Source organism: Schistocerca cancellata, chromosome 8, assembly GCF_023864275.1.
Source record: "Schistocerca cancellata isolate TAMUIC-IGC-003103 chromosome 8, iqSchCanc2.1, whole genome shotgun sequence".
NCBI lineage: Eukaryota > Metazoa > Arthropoda > Insecta > Orthoptera > Acrididae > Schistocerca > Schistocerca cancellata.
In genome coordinates, this window is record NC_064633.1 from 415,122,067 (window position 1) to 415,134,864 (window position 12,798).

Below are 12,798 nucleotides of genomic sequence, written 5' to 3' on the forward strand. Positions count from 1 at the left end.
TGTTTCCTCATTTATACGCATCAATGTGTGCATCCTTAGTGGCACAGATAAGTCCAGTTGGAATTACATTTCCCTCCACATACGATTCAGAAGCTCCACGGTGACATGTTCAAATGCATTACCAGTGTGTGTCTTAAAGTCCTGTAGGTTTCTAACTTCGTTTGATGCATCAGGTCCTTTAGGAAACCTCACAGGAAGAAGTCCATTAGTGTGAGGTCAGGGGTTCGTGGTCTCCTCACACATGCCTGCTGTACCTTGCCCAACTCAGCATTTGAAACAGATGGGTGGCCCATCCCCCTTTTATGGAGAACAGTATCTGTTTCCATAAATGACGTACACCCAGTCTGAGTAGTTGGTCAAGACAGTGGTTGCCTTCCATACCGTGTTTGAAAGTTTCATTGCATTTGAGTATCAGATATTGTCTGTATGAACCAGGCCACACTTTGAGCTTCCTCCTGTGGCATCCACATTTTATCAGGTTTTCAAATTCAATTTTGCATTAAAATTGCATTGACTGGAAGGTAAAAAACTGTTTGAGTTATTTTTTCACATGTTGAAAACCATTAGTTAATATCTAGCATAGTTTTAAAATTATTAAAGTCTTAATTTGTAAAGATAATTTATGGACACTCTGTATTATGTTCTTCAGTTTCCAAAAATTTAGATGTTGTACACAGCTTGCTAGAAACTTCAAGCTAGGATGAAAAGCTGAAGTAATTATTTTAATTGACTGTTCATTGATTTGCTGTTGGGTTTCTTTTTACCAGTTTAAAAAATATTGAAGTTTTTTCTACCTTTATAAGCAGCAGTGGTGGCACTTCTAATTTTACAGAATACCAATAGCTTTAATTACTACAGAGACAAAAACAATGACTTTTATTTTGTTTTTTTCATAACAGGAAGAAAGTCTGGAGATGAAAGTGATAGTAGTCGTCGTAAAAGGAAGAGACGTAGTCGCTGGGCCCCAGAAACTGAAAAAGTGGAAATTGCTCCTCCTGTTACTCAAGGTATTCTGGAAACATATTGGATGAAGTTCATTTTTGTTTTATCGCACAGAACTGCAGGTGAAGTTATTTGAAAACTATACGAGCAGCAACAGAAAAATATTATTTTTGTGGCTTAAGTAATTAATACTAATTTAGATAGTACTGTAAAAGTATTGTCAAAAAGTACATATTTCCAGAAACAGCTGTAGGCATTTAGAGACACGGACTTAACTTACATGGAGGAGAGAGACTAGGTAAGTGCGAGAAGTCAGGAAACAGAAAGGGGAGGGGGATAAAATAATATTGCAAGAAATGTAATACAATCAGAGAAATTTGTGAAAGAAAAAAAGTAACTTTGATGAACACATCAAATCCTGAGTTGTAGTTGTCAAGCTGAAACAGAAAATTGAGTAGTGTGTTTTTATATTTTGCAATTTGCAAATAAATGTGCTGATGCTTTTATCATATAAGAAATATGTCAGCTTGAGCTTATTTTTTTAAGTAAAGGATGTTTTAGAAAATGTGCTGTACTTCATAGCATTTCAATCATTTTAATTTAAATAGAAAAGAAACCTGTCATCATTTAATGTTTGTCATTTACTATGTTCAGATGTGGAAAACAATATCTGGTATGCACTGTAATACATCTAGAAGCTCTCACTACATCTGTGAAATTCACACTCTTATACATTGATTTGTTTTATCTTGCTTCTTCTGCTAAAGCCAAGTCATAGTTTGATCTTTGTTACTGTAAACTAGTGATTTAATATACCACTTAGAAAAATCACAAATAATTAAATCGCAGTGCTGAGCGAACTTTTGTTAACTATGAAGAGAACTTTTCCGTGCAGCAGAGCAAGTGTCTGGACAGCTTGTGATGAGTGCCGTTGTACTGCTAGTATATACAGGGAGGGCAAAATGAAACTAACCGCCAGTATATTTATAAAACATGATACTGACCCTTGCTAATAAACACAACATCTGCCCATCAGAGAAAATGCTGAAAGGCATGATTTCAATGCAACAATCAGTTGCTGTAATATGCGTATCTTGTGCTTGCTGTCACCATATCACTTCTCGTTGTCATTACGTTTGAGTGAGAAGTGCAGATGTGTTTGGACACCAATTGAATACAATACAAAATGATGATTTGTTAGTGATAAAATGGTATTTGCGATTCTTCATAGTCTCCTGGTATAATTCATGACAAAATAGTTCATAGTTGAATAGCCAGATATCAGTGTCCAATGGGCATGATATTTCGGTAAGCAATGACATTGGCATCAGGTAAGCTGATGAACTGAGTGCTTAGGGGCTGGTGCAATGCTTTCATCTCTTCCCCTGTCCTTCCCTCCAATAACCCACTCACTCCGTGGTCCATACCCAGCACCTTCTTCCACTCCTCTCGTTGACTCATTGCTCTGTACTCATTTTGCACCCAGAGATGCCTGCTTGCAGCGTCTCTGCTCTTGCTCAATCTGCCCCCAAAGTGAGTTCAGTGTGTGATAGCTCTTTCTCTTTTAATCAGACTAAGCGTTGTGCTAAGGGTGTAGCCAGTATCATGATTGGTCAGTGGTTCCCTTACTCGAATCCATTTAGATTCTTTAATTACACAGTCCCACATGTTAGACATCTGTGTCAGAATTGTAGTGAACCCGTAATCAATTCTATGTAATTCTGAAAGGCTGCCAACTTGTTAAACTGTTGCAATCTAATGTGCCATCAATGTTCTCAGCAAAGGTCTTAGACAGTATGCACTATCTGACCTATATGTGTCTTGCACATTGGCTTTGTATCTGGTAGATGCCAGATTTCCGTAGTCCAAGGTCATTTTGGACACTACCAAGCAAATGCCTGCGTTTTAATTGGTTGGTGGAAGACTGTCTTCAATTTATATTTCCGGACCATTTATCCTATCTTCCCAGATAATGCACCACAAAATGGAATAAACACAGTAGCCACATCCTCCTGAAGTTCTCCTGTTTCTGCTGGTTGTACAATGGGTGCAGGACCGAGGGCTCTCCAAATTTGTCACCCGAAGAATCCAAATTTGTCACCCGAAGAAGCTGTCACTGCAGAACACTGTCTTCAAATGTTGAAGTTCTTATTTGAGACTTACAGTGTCTGAGAGGGTGCAAGCACTGTGTACCAATGTTTTTAGCACCCCATTCCTCTATGTCAGATGTTGCCAGCTGTCAGCTTGTAGGTATATGTCAGTGTGCACCTTCATCCTGTACAGGCTGTGGCCCAATGTGCTGTCTGCCCTTTTTACCAGGAAAGGGAATCAATTGATCCACATTGACTCCCATGGTAAAACTGATTTTCTGTTGCATGAAATTATTCAGCTTGTCTCTTCCATGTGGCCAGACAACGAAGGTGTTGCCTATGTACTGGAAAAAAACAGGTAGGTTTCCACTGGGCTCATTAGAATGCTTCCTTCTCAAAACGTCCGGTATACACGTCGGCGACAGCAGTTGAAAGTTGAATCCCCACAGCTATTCTTTCCGTCAGCTCATAGTAACCATCATTGAAATAAAAGTGTGTAGTTGTCAAAACATGCCTGTAAAGGTTTCTCATCACTGTCAAATTTCTGGCAAATAAGTTCTAAGGATTCTTATAAAGGCACGCTAGTGAAAAGAGAGGTAACATTGAAGCTCACAAGGATATCGCTATTCTTAAGCTTAAAGTTGTTAAGGTGTCCAACAAAATTCAGAGAGTTATACTTATAATCACCTACCGACATTAGGGCTAAGCAAATCGTGGAGGTACTTGGCAGGTGAGTATGTCGGGTCACCAATGTTTTGGCAACAATTGGGTGTAAAGGCACCCCATCTTTGTGAACTTTTGGAAGTCCATGTAGGTTTGGGGAACTGGTGCTCTCTGTCATAGATTCTTAACAACTTTGTCTGGCGAGCTGGATTCTTTGAGAAGCACATAGTCTTCCTCTCCACCCTCTTGGTGGTACCAGTGTGGATCTTCCATTATGCACAGTCTTCTAGCGTGCCATGCATCTTCACAGTCTAATCCTGGTGAGACAGGGCCACAGGTGCATTGCCTTTATCAGCTAATAAGACAACAATGTCTATATCTCCTCTTAGTTCTTGTATGGCTGCCCTCTCTCTGCTGGAGATGTTTGGTTTCACAGGTTTTGTTCGTATGAAAACGACAGGTTTCACAATGTATTCTACGGCTGCTTCAGGTGGTAGTCGTGCAGCTGCCTGTTTCATGTCCCTGATGATGTCTGTGATATGTGCAGATTTAGGAGTGGCTGCAAAATGTAGTCCTTTCTAAAAACTGAAACTATATCCTCATGCAACTGCTTGACTGAGGGACTGAAGATAGTTTTGCAGGCAGCATCTTTGATATACTCTTGAATTTTGCTGTTTGCTGTCTGATGGCCTGCCTTTGTGCTGAACCCATGCACCATGTGACACCATCAGTCCATTACCACATCAAGAAATTTAACTGGTTGGCCAGTCGTAGATGTAATTTCAATAGTTTTTTGTTAGTGGATTCCAGGCACCAATGCATGAAATGTACTCTTTTCCCCTACCAGGGATGGGCTGGCAAATTTCTTGATTCTTCAGGCCGCTGCTGACTCTGTAATGCATTACATGGCAAAGTTTGATGCCACATGTTCTTCATACCATTTCATAAGGAATGCAGAGGCACTCAGCAAACAGCTCCTGTGTGGTGCAGCTTGTCAAGTCTTTCCATGCTGCTGAAGGAATAACTTCATTTTCTTCACAATTGTTGTCATTATTATTAGTATTATAATTAATTATTATTATTATTACTACTATTATTAGCGACTAGCACTATGGAAATCAGATGTGCAACCTACCAGTGTAAGCACACTTTTAAGTGAACAAAAATTTAAACAAATAACATATAATAATACAAAACACTGAGAGTAACACATACGCCATTTTGTGTGATCTCATGGGCATAGAGGTGAAACATACAGTTGCTTTTGATGAAAGTAATCTCAGCTTTATTCTAAAGAACTAGTTTCCACCACACAACTGGAAGGTTAGAAGAAAATATATTTAATTTGCGGAATTAAATAGAGTCTTGGCTCGTATCCTGTAGTTCAGAAACGGGTAGATTTTAGCAACAGATTACAGTGTTTGATGAGACAGTGCCTCACACTCTAAGTCTCTCTCTAAGGCAATGTACATCAATAGATGCTGATTAAAACCATCAAGAAGATATCATTGGAGAAATGTTCATGTTCCAAAATTAAACGCTAAGAAACATTAAAGAAATCATTGTACAGGAAACCTATTATGTTAGCACAGATAGGAGATTCTTCGGGTAGCATCCGTTCCTTGCGTCCAACAGCAGGGTATAAACGACGGATAATGAAAAGAGGAGATATCCAAGTTATCAAGTGAAATTGACTCGTCTGACAGTGAAGGGAGCCAGCACAGTCAGAAAAGGATTTCTCTCTGGGCACAGTTGGCAGTAAAGGTGTGCAGTAAAGGTGTGGACAAATGGCCAGACGTGAAATGGGTAAAAGAGTCATTTGCTACTTCTGGTACTTGCTTGTAATTAAATTGAACAAATGCTCACTGCACTCGCTTATTAATCCAGTGCAGATAAAGCGGCATTAGACTGTACTGCAGAACTGTGAAGCCTACTGAGAAAGTGTAGTTCAAAACTGGGGCAAGGAAGATGGGACTGAATGTCTGTGAGAATCTATGGTAAACTGGTTCCAAATATGAAACTTCACTGATAAAAAAAAATCTCTGGGCGAAGTGTGTTAGCGAAGCTCCCAAGCCACATTACGTTGTGCAATTTCAGCTGCCAAGAATGCAATCAGGAGCTGTTTACTGAAGCAGGAGCAAAGACTAGGTCTCATGGTGGTTAAGAGTGCATGCGCCTTCCTGAAGGTATGGGGTTCAAAGTTACCAGCATGGATGCACTGGAGTAAGATGATGGTACACTTGCTGACGGGAGCTTTGCTGGCCACCGATGTATGGTGAGTGCAGCACGTCTGTGGAGACAAATGAAAGGAGTTGCCACACCGAGAGACAACTTCTCCTTGTAGAGGCATGAGATGCAATTCTTCAGCTTCTACCATCGTAATTCGTAACAGAATAGTTCACAGGTGAATGCTGATTTCAGTGTCTAAATGGCACAGTATTTCAGCGAGCATTCATGTTGCCATTATCAGGTGTGCTGTTGAACTGACTGCTCAGGGGACGGTGTGACGTTTTTCTCTCTCCTCCCTCCAACCACCTGTTCTCTACTCAGTCTGTGCCCACTATCTTCTCCCCCATCATGTGATTTGCTGGAAGTCCCTTTGATCCCCACATCCGCTCCCCCTTTGGCAACAGTGTCAAGCTGCATGACCGAAGTCAGCACCACCTCAAGCTGTGGTGGAGGATAACCAAATCAGCTCACATCCAAACACATCAATCAGTGTCCCTATACATACTAAAGCCGGCTGAATTATATACTAGGCAATTATTAAAAATGGGACTGTGCTTATAAACACACAAACGTGCAAGAAATTTAAGAATTTAAACTAAAAACCATACAGAAAAATCAAAATAAGTTGCTTCTGGTTAAAAGCTCATAACAGTTCACAAGCAAAATGGTGTGCTCTGTTATGGTGCTACATGGACGGAAGTAGCTGCCTAATGCTGTGCAAAACAAATTTGATCCACAGGAAGTAGGTAACTGCAAGAAAAATAATACTGAACAATAATTGCATAAAGGTGTTAATGAATGTGTTTATCTGGAGCATATAATGGATATAAAGGACATTTGGAAAGACTATGGGAAGGTTGTTCGTAGATCTCACTAAGAATGATTGGGAAAGAAATGAAGAATAGGAGTCATAAAGGAGTTCAGGATGTTGTGGAAAGGGCAGAGGCTCTAAAACAGAAATGAGCAGAATATATTACACAAAAAATGACAGCAGAGGGACAAAGACTGTACTAAAATGGAGTCAGAGAGAGAGAGAGAGAGAGAGAGAGAGAGAGAGAGAGAGAGAGAGAGAGAGAGACCACAAGGGAGACCACCTGACCACTGGGATAGAGCACTGAAGAAAATCTTAGGCTTCAGCTGGCAGAGGACAGCAGGAGACAGAGAGGCATGGAAACAACGATCAAAATTGTATTTGTTAGTGTCCACAATTTATTATCAAAAATAAGAAGTGTATTAGCATTCCCTCAGTAGCTTGTGCTGGATATGCTTCTACTCATTCACCATAGTTCTGAGACTGTATATCTCAAATAAACACTTTTCCCACAAATAATGTTTGAATATTTGCAACAAGAGAAATAGTAGTAAGAAAATCCTGTGAAACCACAGACAATGATTGTCCCACTACAATCATGCTCAATAATGTTGCATACCAATCATAACAAATATATGCAAATTGAATGCATCCCACTGAATGGAAATAAAGTTTAATCTCACCTATCCCAAAGAGTAATAATCACAACAATCTTATGATTACCAGCCAATCACAATACACCTTTCACCCGCTGTATCCAAAGGGTTGGAATATAATGGCTACAAAGAACTGACTGATTGCAAAGGCACTTTCAGCATATATGACAGAGCGTCTCATTTGTGTAAATGTTAATGGACTGAATACTGCACTATCTAAGGTAAGTGATAGCCTGAAATACACAATAGACTATCGACATCTGTAAGCTACACTTTAGAAAAGTTTTGGAAACACCAACTTTGACTTCCTGCTTGCAGAATTGTTACTCCTAGAATTTTCAGACAGAGAGGTGAAATGGTTTTAAATCTGCTTGAGGAACAGAAAGTAGTTTGCTGTCTGGACTGCCATAGGACACACTCTTAGGTCTGCTGTAGTTCCCCCTTGTATGTCAATGACATCTTAGTACTGTTTTCCTGTACAAAATTTATGACTGTAATGACGACTTCCAGCTCTACTGTAATGGCAGATCTGAGAATACCAGTACAGGCATCATGTGTTAATGATATATTCATTGTTCTGATGAGCACAGAATCTGAGTCCAAATAGTGCACAGATATTCACAGCCATTTAAGTTTACCACTGTACACTTATTGGTACTTTCCACTCAGATGGACAATCCAATTTTCTCTTGGCCACAGTTGAATGGTGAGTGTTCATTTGGTTAGTTGATCCATGCTGTTGCTCTATTTACAACTCAGAGCTGTGGTCACAGTGAAGTGTTTAGTTGGGGGACGAAACTTTAGTTACAGTGGTGTAGTAGGAGATGGAAGGCAGATGTGTGGAAAATGTATTTCAGCTGTTTAATCATAATTTTCTAAATACTTATCTCTTGCAACATTTTCTTCCTATTTTATGATCAGCTTAACATGAATCATTTCATTGAGCTGCAAACTTGATTCTAAAGTTTTATATTTTTTGCCAACAGCAATCACAGGTACCAGCCCATTACTTACAAAAATATCACGCAATCATCCTGCTCTTATTCAGTATGCAGTTCAAGCGTTTGGAACTAGCAGTCTATCAGAAGAGGACTGGAAGAAGGCAGAGGACCATTACAAGGTAGTATATGTTATCATATAATTATGAGAGTGAGGTGATCATGTATTTATTTTTGCTTCTAATTGTTGATTACTGCACTGCCACATTGATTCATTGCCCATTTATGCAGCATACTGATATTCACTTTTTTTTTTATAAAGTGCTTGAGCAACATCATTTCTACTTTTTTCCTTCCCCCCCCCCCCCCCCCCCCCCCCCCCCCACCCCCCAAATAGTTTTACACAATGATCGGTAAGTAAAAAGTGTTGTCAGGAATTAATGCAAGAAATGCAGTAGAAGGTGTACAATTTTGCTTTTGCCGATAGGCGGTGACAATGGTAAGTAGCGGTCGAAGGAAACAGATCCCATACGTTGAGCAGTTAGCTTGGAGCTCGTTCAACATAACCTCATTCAAACATAGTTGATTTTTGTCTGCATCATAAAGTTGTTCTTGATTGAAAATTACAGTTTACGAGCCTAATTCTTGTCATTTGCTGGAGGTGTTACTGTTTTGTTTCAGTATGAAGAAAACAGCGGCTGAGTCACATCGAATGCTCTCAAGTACGTATGATAAGGACACTAATAGTGAAAGAACGTGTTGTGAGTGGTTTCAATGCTTCAAGAACAGTGATTTTAATGCCGAAGACCAGCATAGTGGTGGAAGAGAGAATATGCAGAATTGGAGACATTGCAGAGTGAAGACTCGTGCCAAACTCGAGAAGAATTGACATGATTAGTGGGAGTGACACAGCAAGCATTTCAAAGCGTCTCAAGGCTATGGGCATGATTCGGGAAGAAGGAGCTTGGGTCGCGTATGAGCTGAAACCAAGAGACGTTGAACGGCATTTGCGTGTTTGTGAACAGTTGCTTCAGAGGCAGAACGGAGGGATTTGTGCATCGCATTGTGTCCGGGGACGAAAAAATGGGTTCATTACGATAACCATAAACGCAAAAATCATGGGGATATCCCGGCCATGCTTCCATGTCGACAGCCAAACCGAATATTCACAGCTTCAAGATCATGCTCTGCATTTGGTGGGACCAGCTCATCGTCATGTACTATGAGGTGTTTAAAACCAAGTGAAACAGACACAGGTGCTCATCGAATGCAATTAATGCATTTGAGCAGAGCGTTAAAAGACAAACGGCCGCAATACAGCGAGAGGCACAATAAAGTGATGTGTAATAATTACGAAACATGGGACATGCAGGCAAGAAAATGTGTGCTGAATGGGTGTCTCCTAGAGTTTCAGAAAGTCGCCATTAGAAGTCAGTGAATGTGTCTTCTCATCTGCAACAAAACTCAGCGCCACATTGCGAAAAGAGGTCAAAACGTACTTGGAAACGTTAAAATGGGAAGTCCTACCCCACCCGCCGTTTTCTCCAGACATTGCTCCCTCTATCACCTTTTGAGATCAATCGTGCATGGCCTGGCTGACCAACACTTCCGATCCTCATGAAGAAGTCACAAACTGGATCGATTCGTGGATCTCTTCAAAAGATGAACAATTTTTTTGACATGGGATTCGTACACTGCCCAAAAGATGGGAGAAAGTAGTGGCCAGTGATTCAAAATATGTTGAATGATACATGTGTAACCAGTTTGTTTCATTAAAACCTCAAATGTAGGGGGGGAAATGGTGGAGGCAAAGTTGTACACCTTGTAGAATTTATGGTAATTAAGTGATGATAATTGTGGAAGACTCACTTTTAGTGAAATATTTCGGTTTAATAGTGTGTAGCTTATACCTGCAGGCAAAGAAGGAACACTGTTAATCTTGTATAGCAGAAGAAGCAAGAAAAATGAAACAGACCTCAAACTGTTGTAGAATGTTTTTTCAAATAAATATAATTCACTTTATATGTATGGGGTGTTTCAAAAAGAATGGCCTTATTTTGGACAGTAATAATTACAAAACATGGACATGCAGGCAAGAAAATGTGTGCTGTTTGAATGGGTGTGGCCTAGAGTTTCAGAAAATCGCCATTAGATGACAGTCAGTGCGTCATCTCACTCTGCAATCAGTCAGAAGTAAGATGGCGTCAGCTCAACAGAAGGCATTTTGTGTGTGGCAGTTGGGAAAGAGTGAGTCAATGGTTTGGTCCAGTGTGCTTTTCATTGGCATCTTGCCATTGATTCATCTGCACCCAAAAACATTCATCATCGGTATCAATTTGAAGAGACAGGATGCTTGTGCCGAAGTAAGAGCCCAGGTCAACCTCACACTTCTGATGACATGGTGCAGAGACTCTGCAGGCTTTTGGGCAGAGTCCATGAAAGTCTGCTTGCCGCGCAGACAGTGAACTGGGAATGCTTCATGCCTTATGTGACTGACTGGTGAATGTTAAGGCATTGTTTGATCTGTAAACCATACAGACTATGATTAGTGCAAGCTCATCTGTTTGGTGATAAATGGAAACAGATTGACTTCAGCAATGCTCTGGTAGAGGACACGAAAGATGATACATTTTTACCGTGGTTAGTTTTAAATGATGCAACATTTCATGTTAGCAGTAAAGTAACCCAATATAACATGAGTGTATGGGGACTTTAGAACCCTTGTGACATTATTGGGCATGAAGAGGCTCAGCTGAAGTGAACATTTTTTTATGCCATTTCTTGTGAAAAAGTGTACAGCCCCTTTGTTTTTTAGGAAAACAGTGACTGGAAAGAGCTATATTCAAATGCTGCAGAATTGGCTTTTTCCACAACTTGAGGAGTACTCTGATGACTCCGTTTTCCAACAGGATGAGCTCCACCACACTGGCACAACAAACGTATGTAAAGTAGGGGATAATGTGGCGGCAATGGGGTACTCAGTTTGCCTTCATGGAGGTGATCCACACACATATTGTAAAAACTGTGTGTGGAACACTGCCATCATAATTCAGGCTTGGTGACCACTGCCACTATTTTATATGGCCCTCGAAAAATTGATTCTGAGAGTTTCAAAGAATAACAAGATAAACAGAATGTGGTTATAACTCACTCCTAGAGATCCAAATGATTAAGTAGCCCACTTCCCTATATGATACATCGACGACTTGGGTCTTAAAAACAAAATTGAAAAAAAGCGTTTTTGAGAGCTCCTGCAGTTCATCGAAGTTCATAACGTGCCTCTTACGAATGAAAATGTTTCTTATATGGTGCTACAGTCTAAAATATTATGGCGGAGATCTTTCTTCGCTGTCTACTGTTGTTGAGGATTCGATTACAGATAAATACTTGTGACAAGCAAAAATATGGAGATGACTGCTGTTTAAGTTGTGTTCTTAGATTCATGAGGAACTGCATACTTGGAAATCACTACATATTCGGAAAAAATGGTGAATTATTTCTGACAAGAAAAAAATAAAGGTCACTGTCAGTTGTTTCACTCACAATAATTTGATCTCCAGCAATTTCATATGTAGTGTTTTAAACACACAGAAATCACAAAATCATTATTGAGGAAGTGTGCTCTTACATGTAAGTAATAATGAATATTGCAGAAAAATCTTAACTTACATGAATAACAATGTCTCAGAACATGTTGCATATATGAAGATGAAAAAAATTTTTTTTCACCCATCCATGCGCAAACCTGTGTCCTTTCGTATTGCATTCCGGCGTGCTAACCTCTTGGCCATGCCAAACAACAGAAGCACAGTGCTCAATTCTCATACTATTGTGTAGAGGAACGTAATCTGATTTCGTTGACAAATTGTGCTGTGTTAAGTCATAGATGCATTATAGTTTGGAAGGTTTCCAATATCAGGCTTCACATAACTGCTTTCCATTGTTACTTGAAAGTTGTAAACACATTTCGATAATTACTAACTAAACCATTTGTGGGGAAAAGTACATAAAGTCACTAGTAACGTCAGTTCACACTCATGCAATATACATAAGCAGAGCCGATATCTTGATATTTAATGATCTTTAAACTCTTATTTGCATTAAAAAACATGTATTTTGAAAGAATATTGACCGAGAACATTTTTTTTATGTAATCATTCACAGTAACAACCTAACCATATTTCTAACAGAGGAAAATAGTCTATTATGAATTCACTTTCCAACCGGATACGTCCTCTGGCGATTCTTTAGTAACACAATCACTAAATCCAAAGCTAAGACTACTAAATATGTTTAAAATAACAAATTATAGTTATACATAAACCACAGCTCACCGATCGACAGGGCCACACCGAAATCCAAAACCACTCGGTACAATTGTCGTAAAATCTGTGGGAGGACCATTCGGTAACAGGTCTCAGAAGCTTACTGAATAGGATACTTCGATAAAGAACCAAAAATGACATCAC

The 12,798-nt window shown here is 39.6% G+C and overlaps 1 protein-coding gene across 2 annotated transcripts in view; it reads left to right on the forward strand.

The window, feature by feature from the left end:
- The window catches only part of LOC126094602 (SURP and G-patch domain-containing protein 1), a 169,494-nt gene that overhangs the window by 104,196 nt on the left and 52,500 nt on the right, over positions 1 to 12,798 (forward strand). For both annotated transcript variants that reach the window (XM_049909075.1, XM_049909077.1), the window contains exons 8-9: positions 900 to 1,007; positions 8,378 to 8,511. In XM_049909075.1, coding sequence (XP_049765032.1) covers positions 900 to 1,007; positions 8,378 to 8,511 — 242 coding nt within the window. The remainder of the gene's footprint in view (positions 1 to 899; positions 1,008 to 8,377; positions 8,512 to 12,798) is intronic.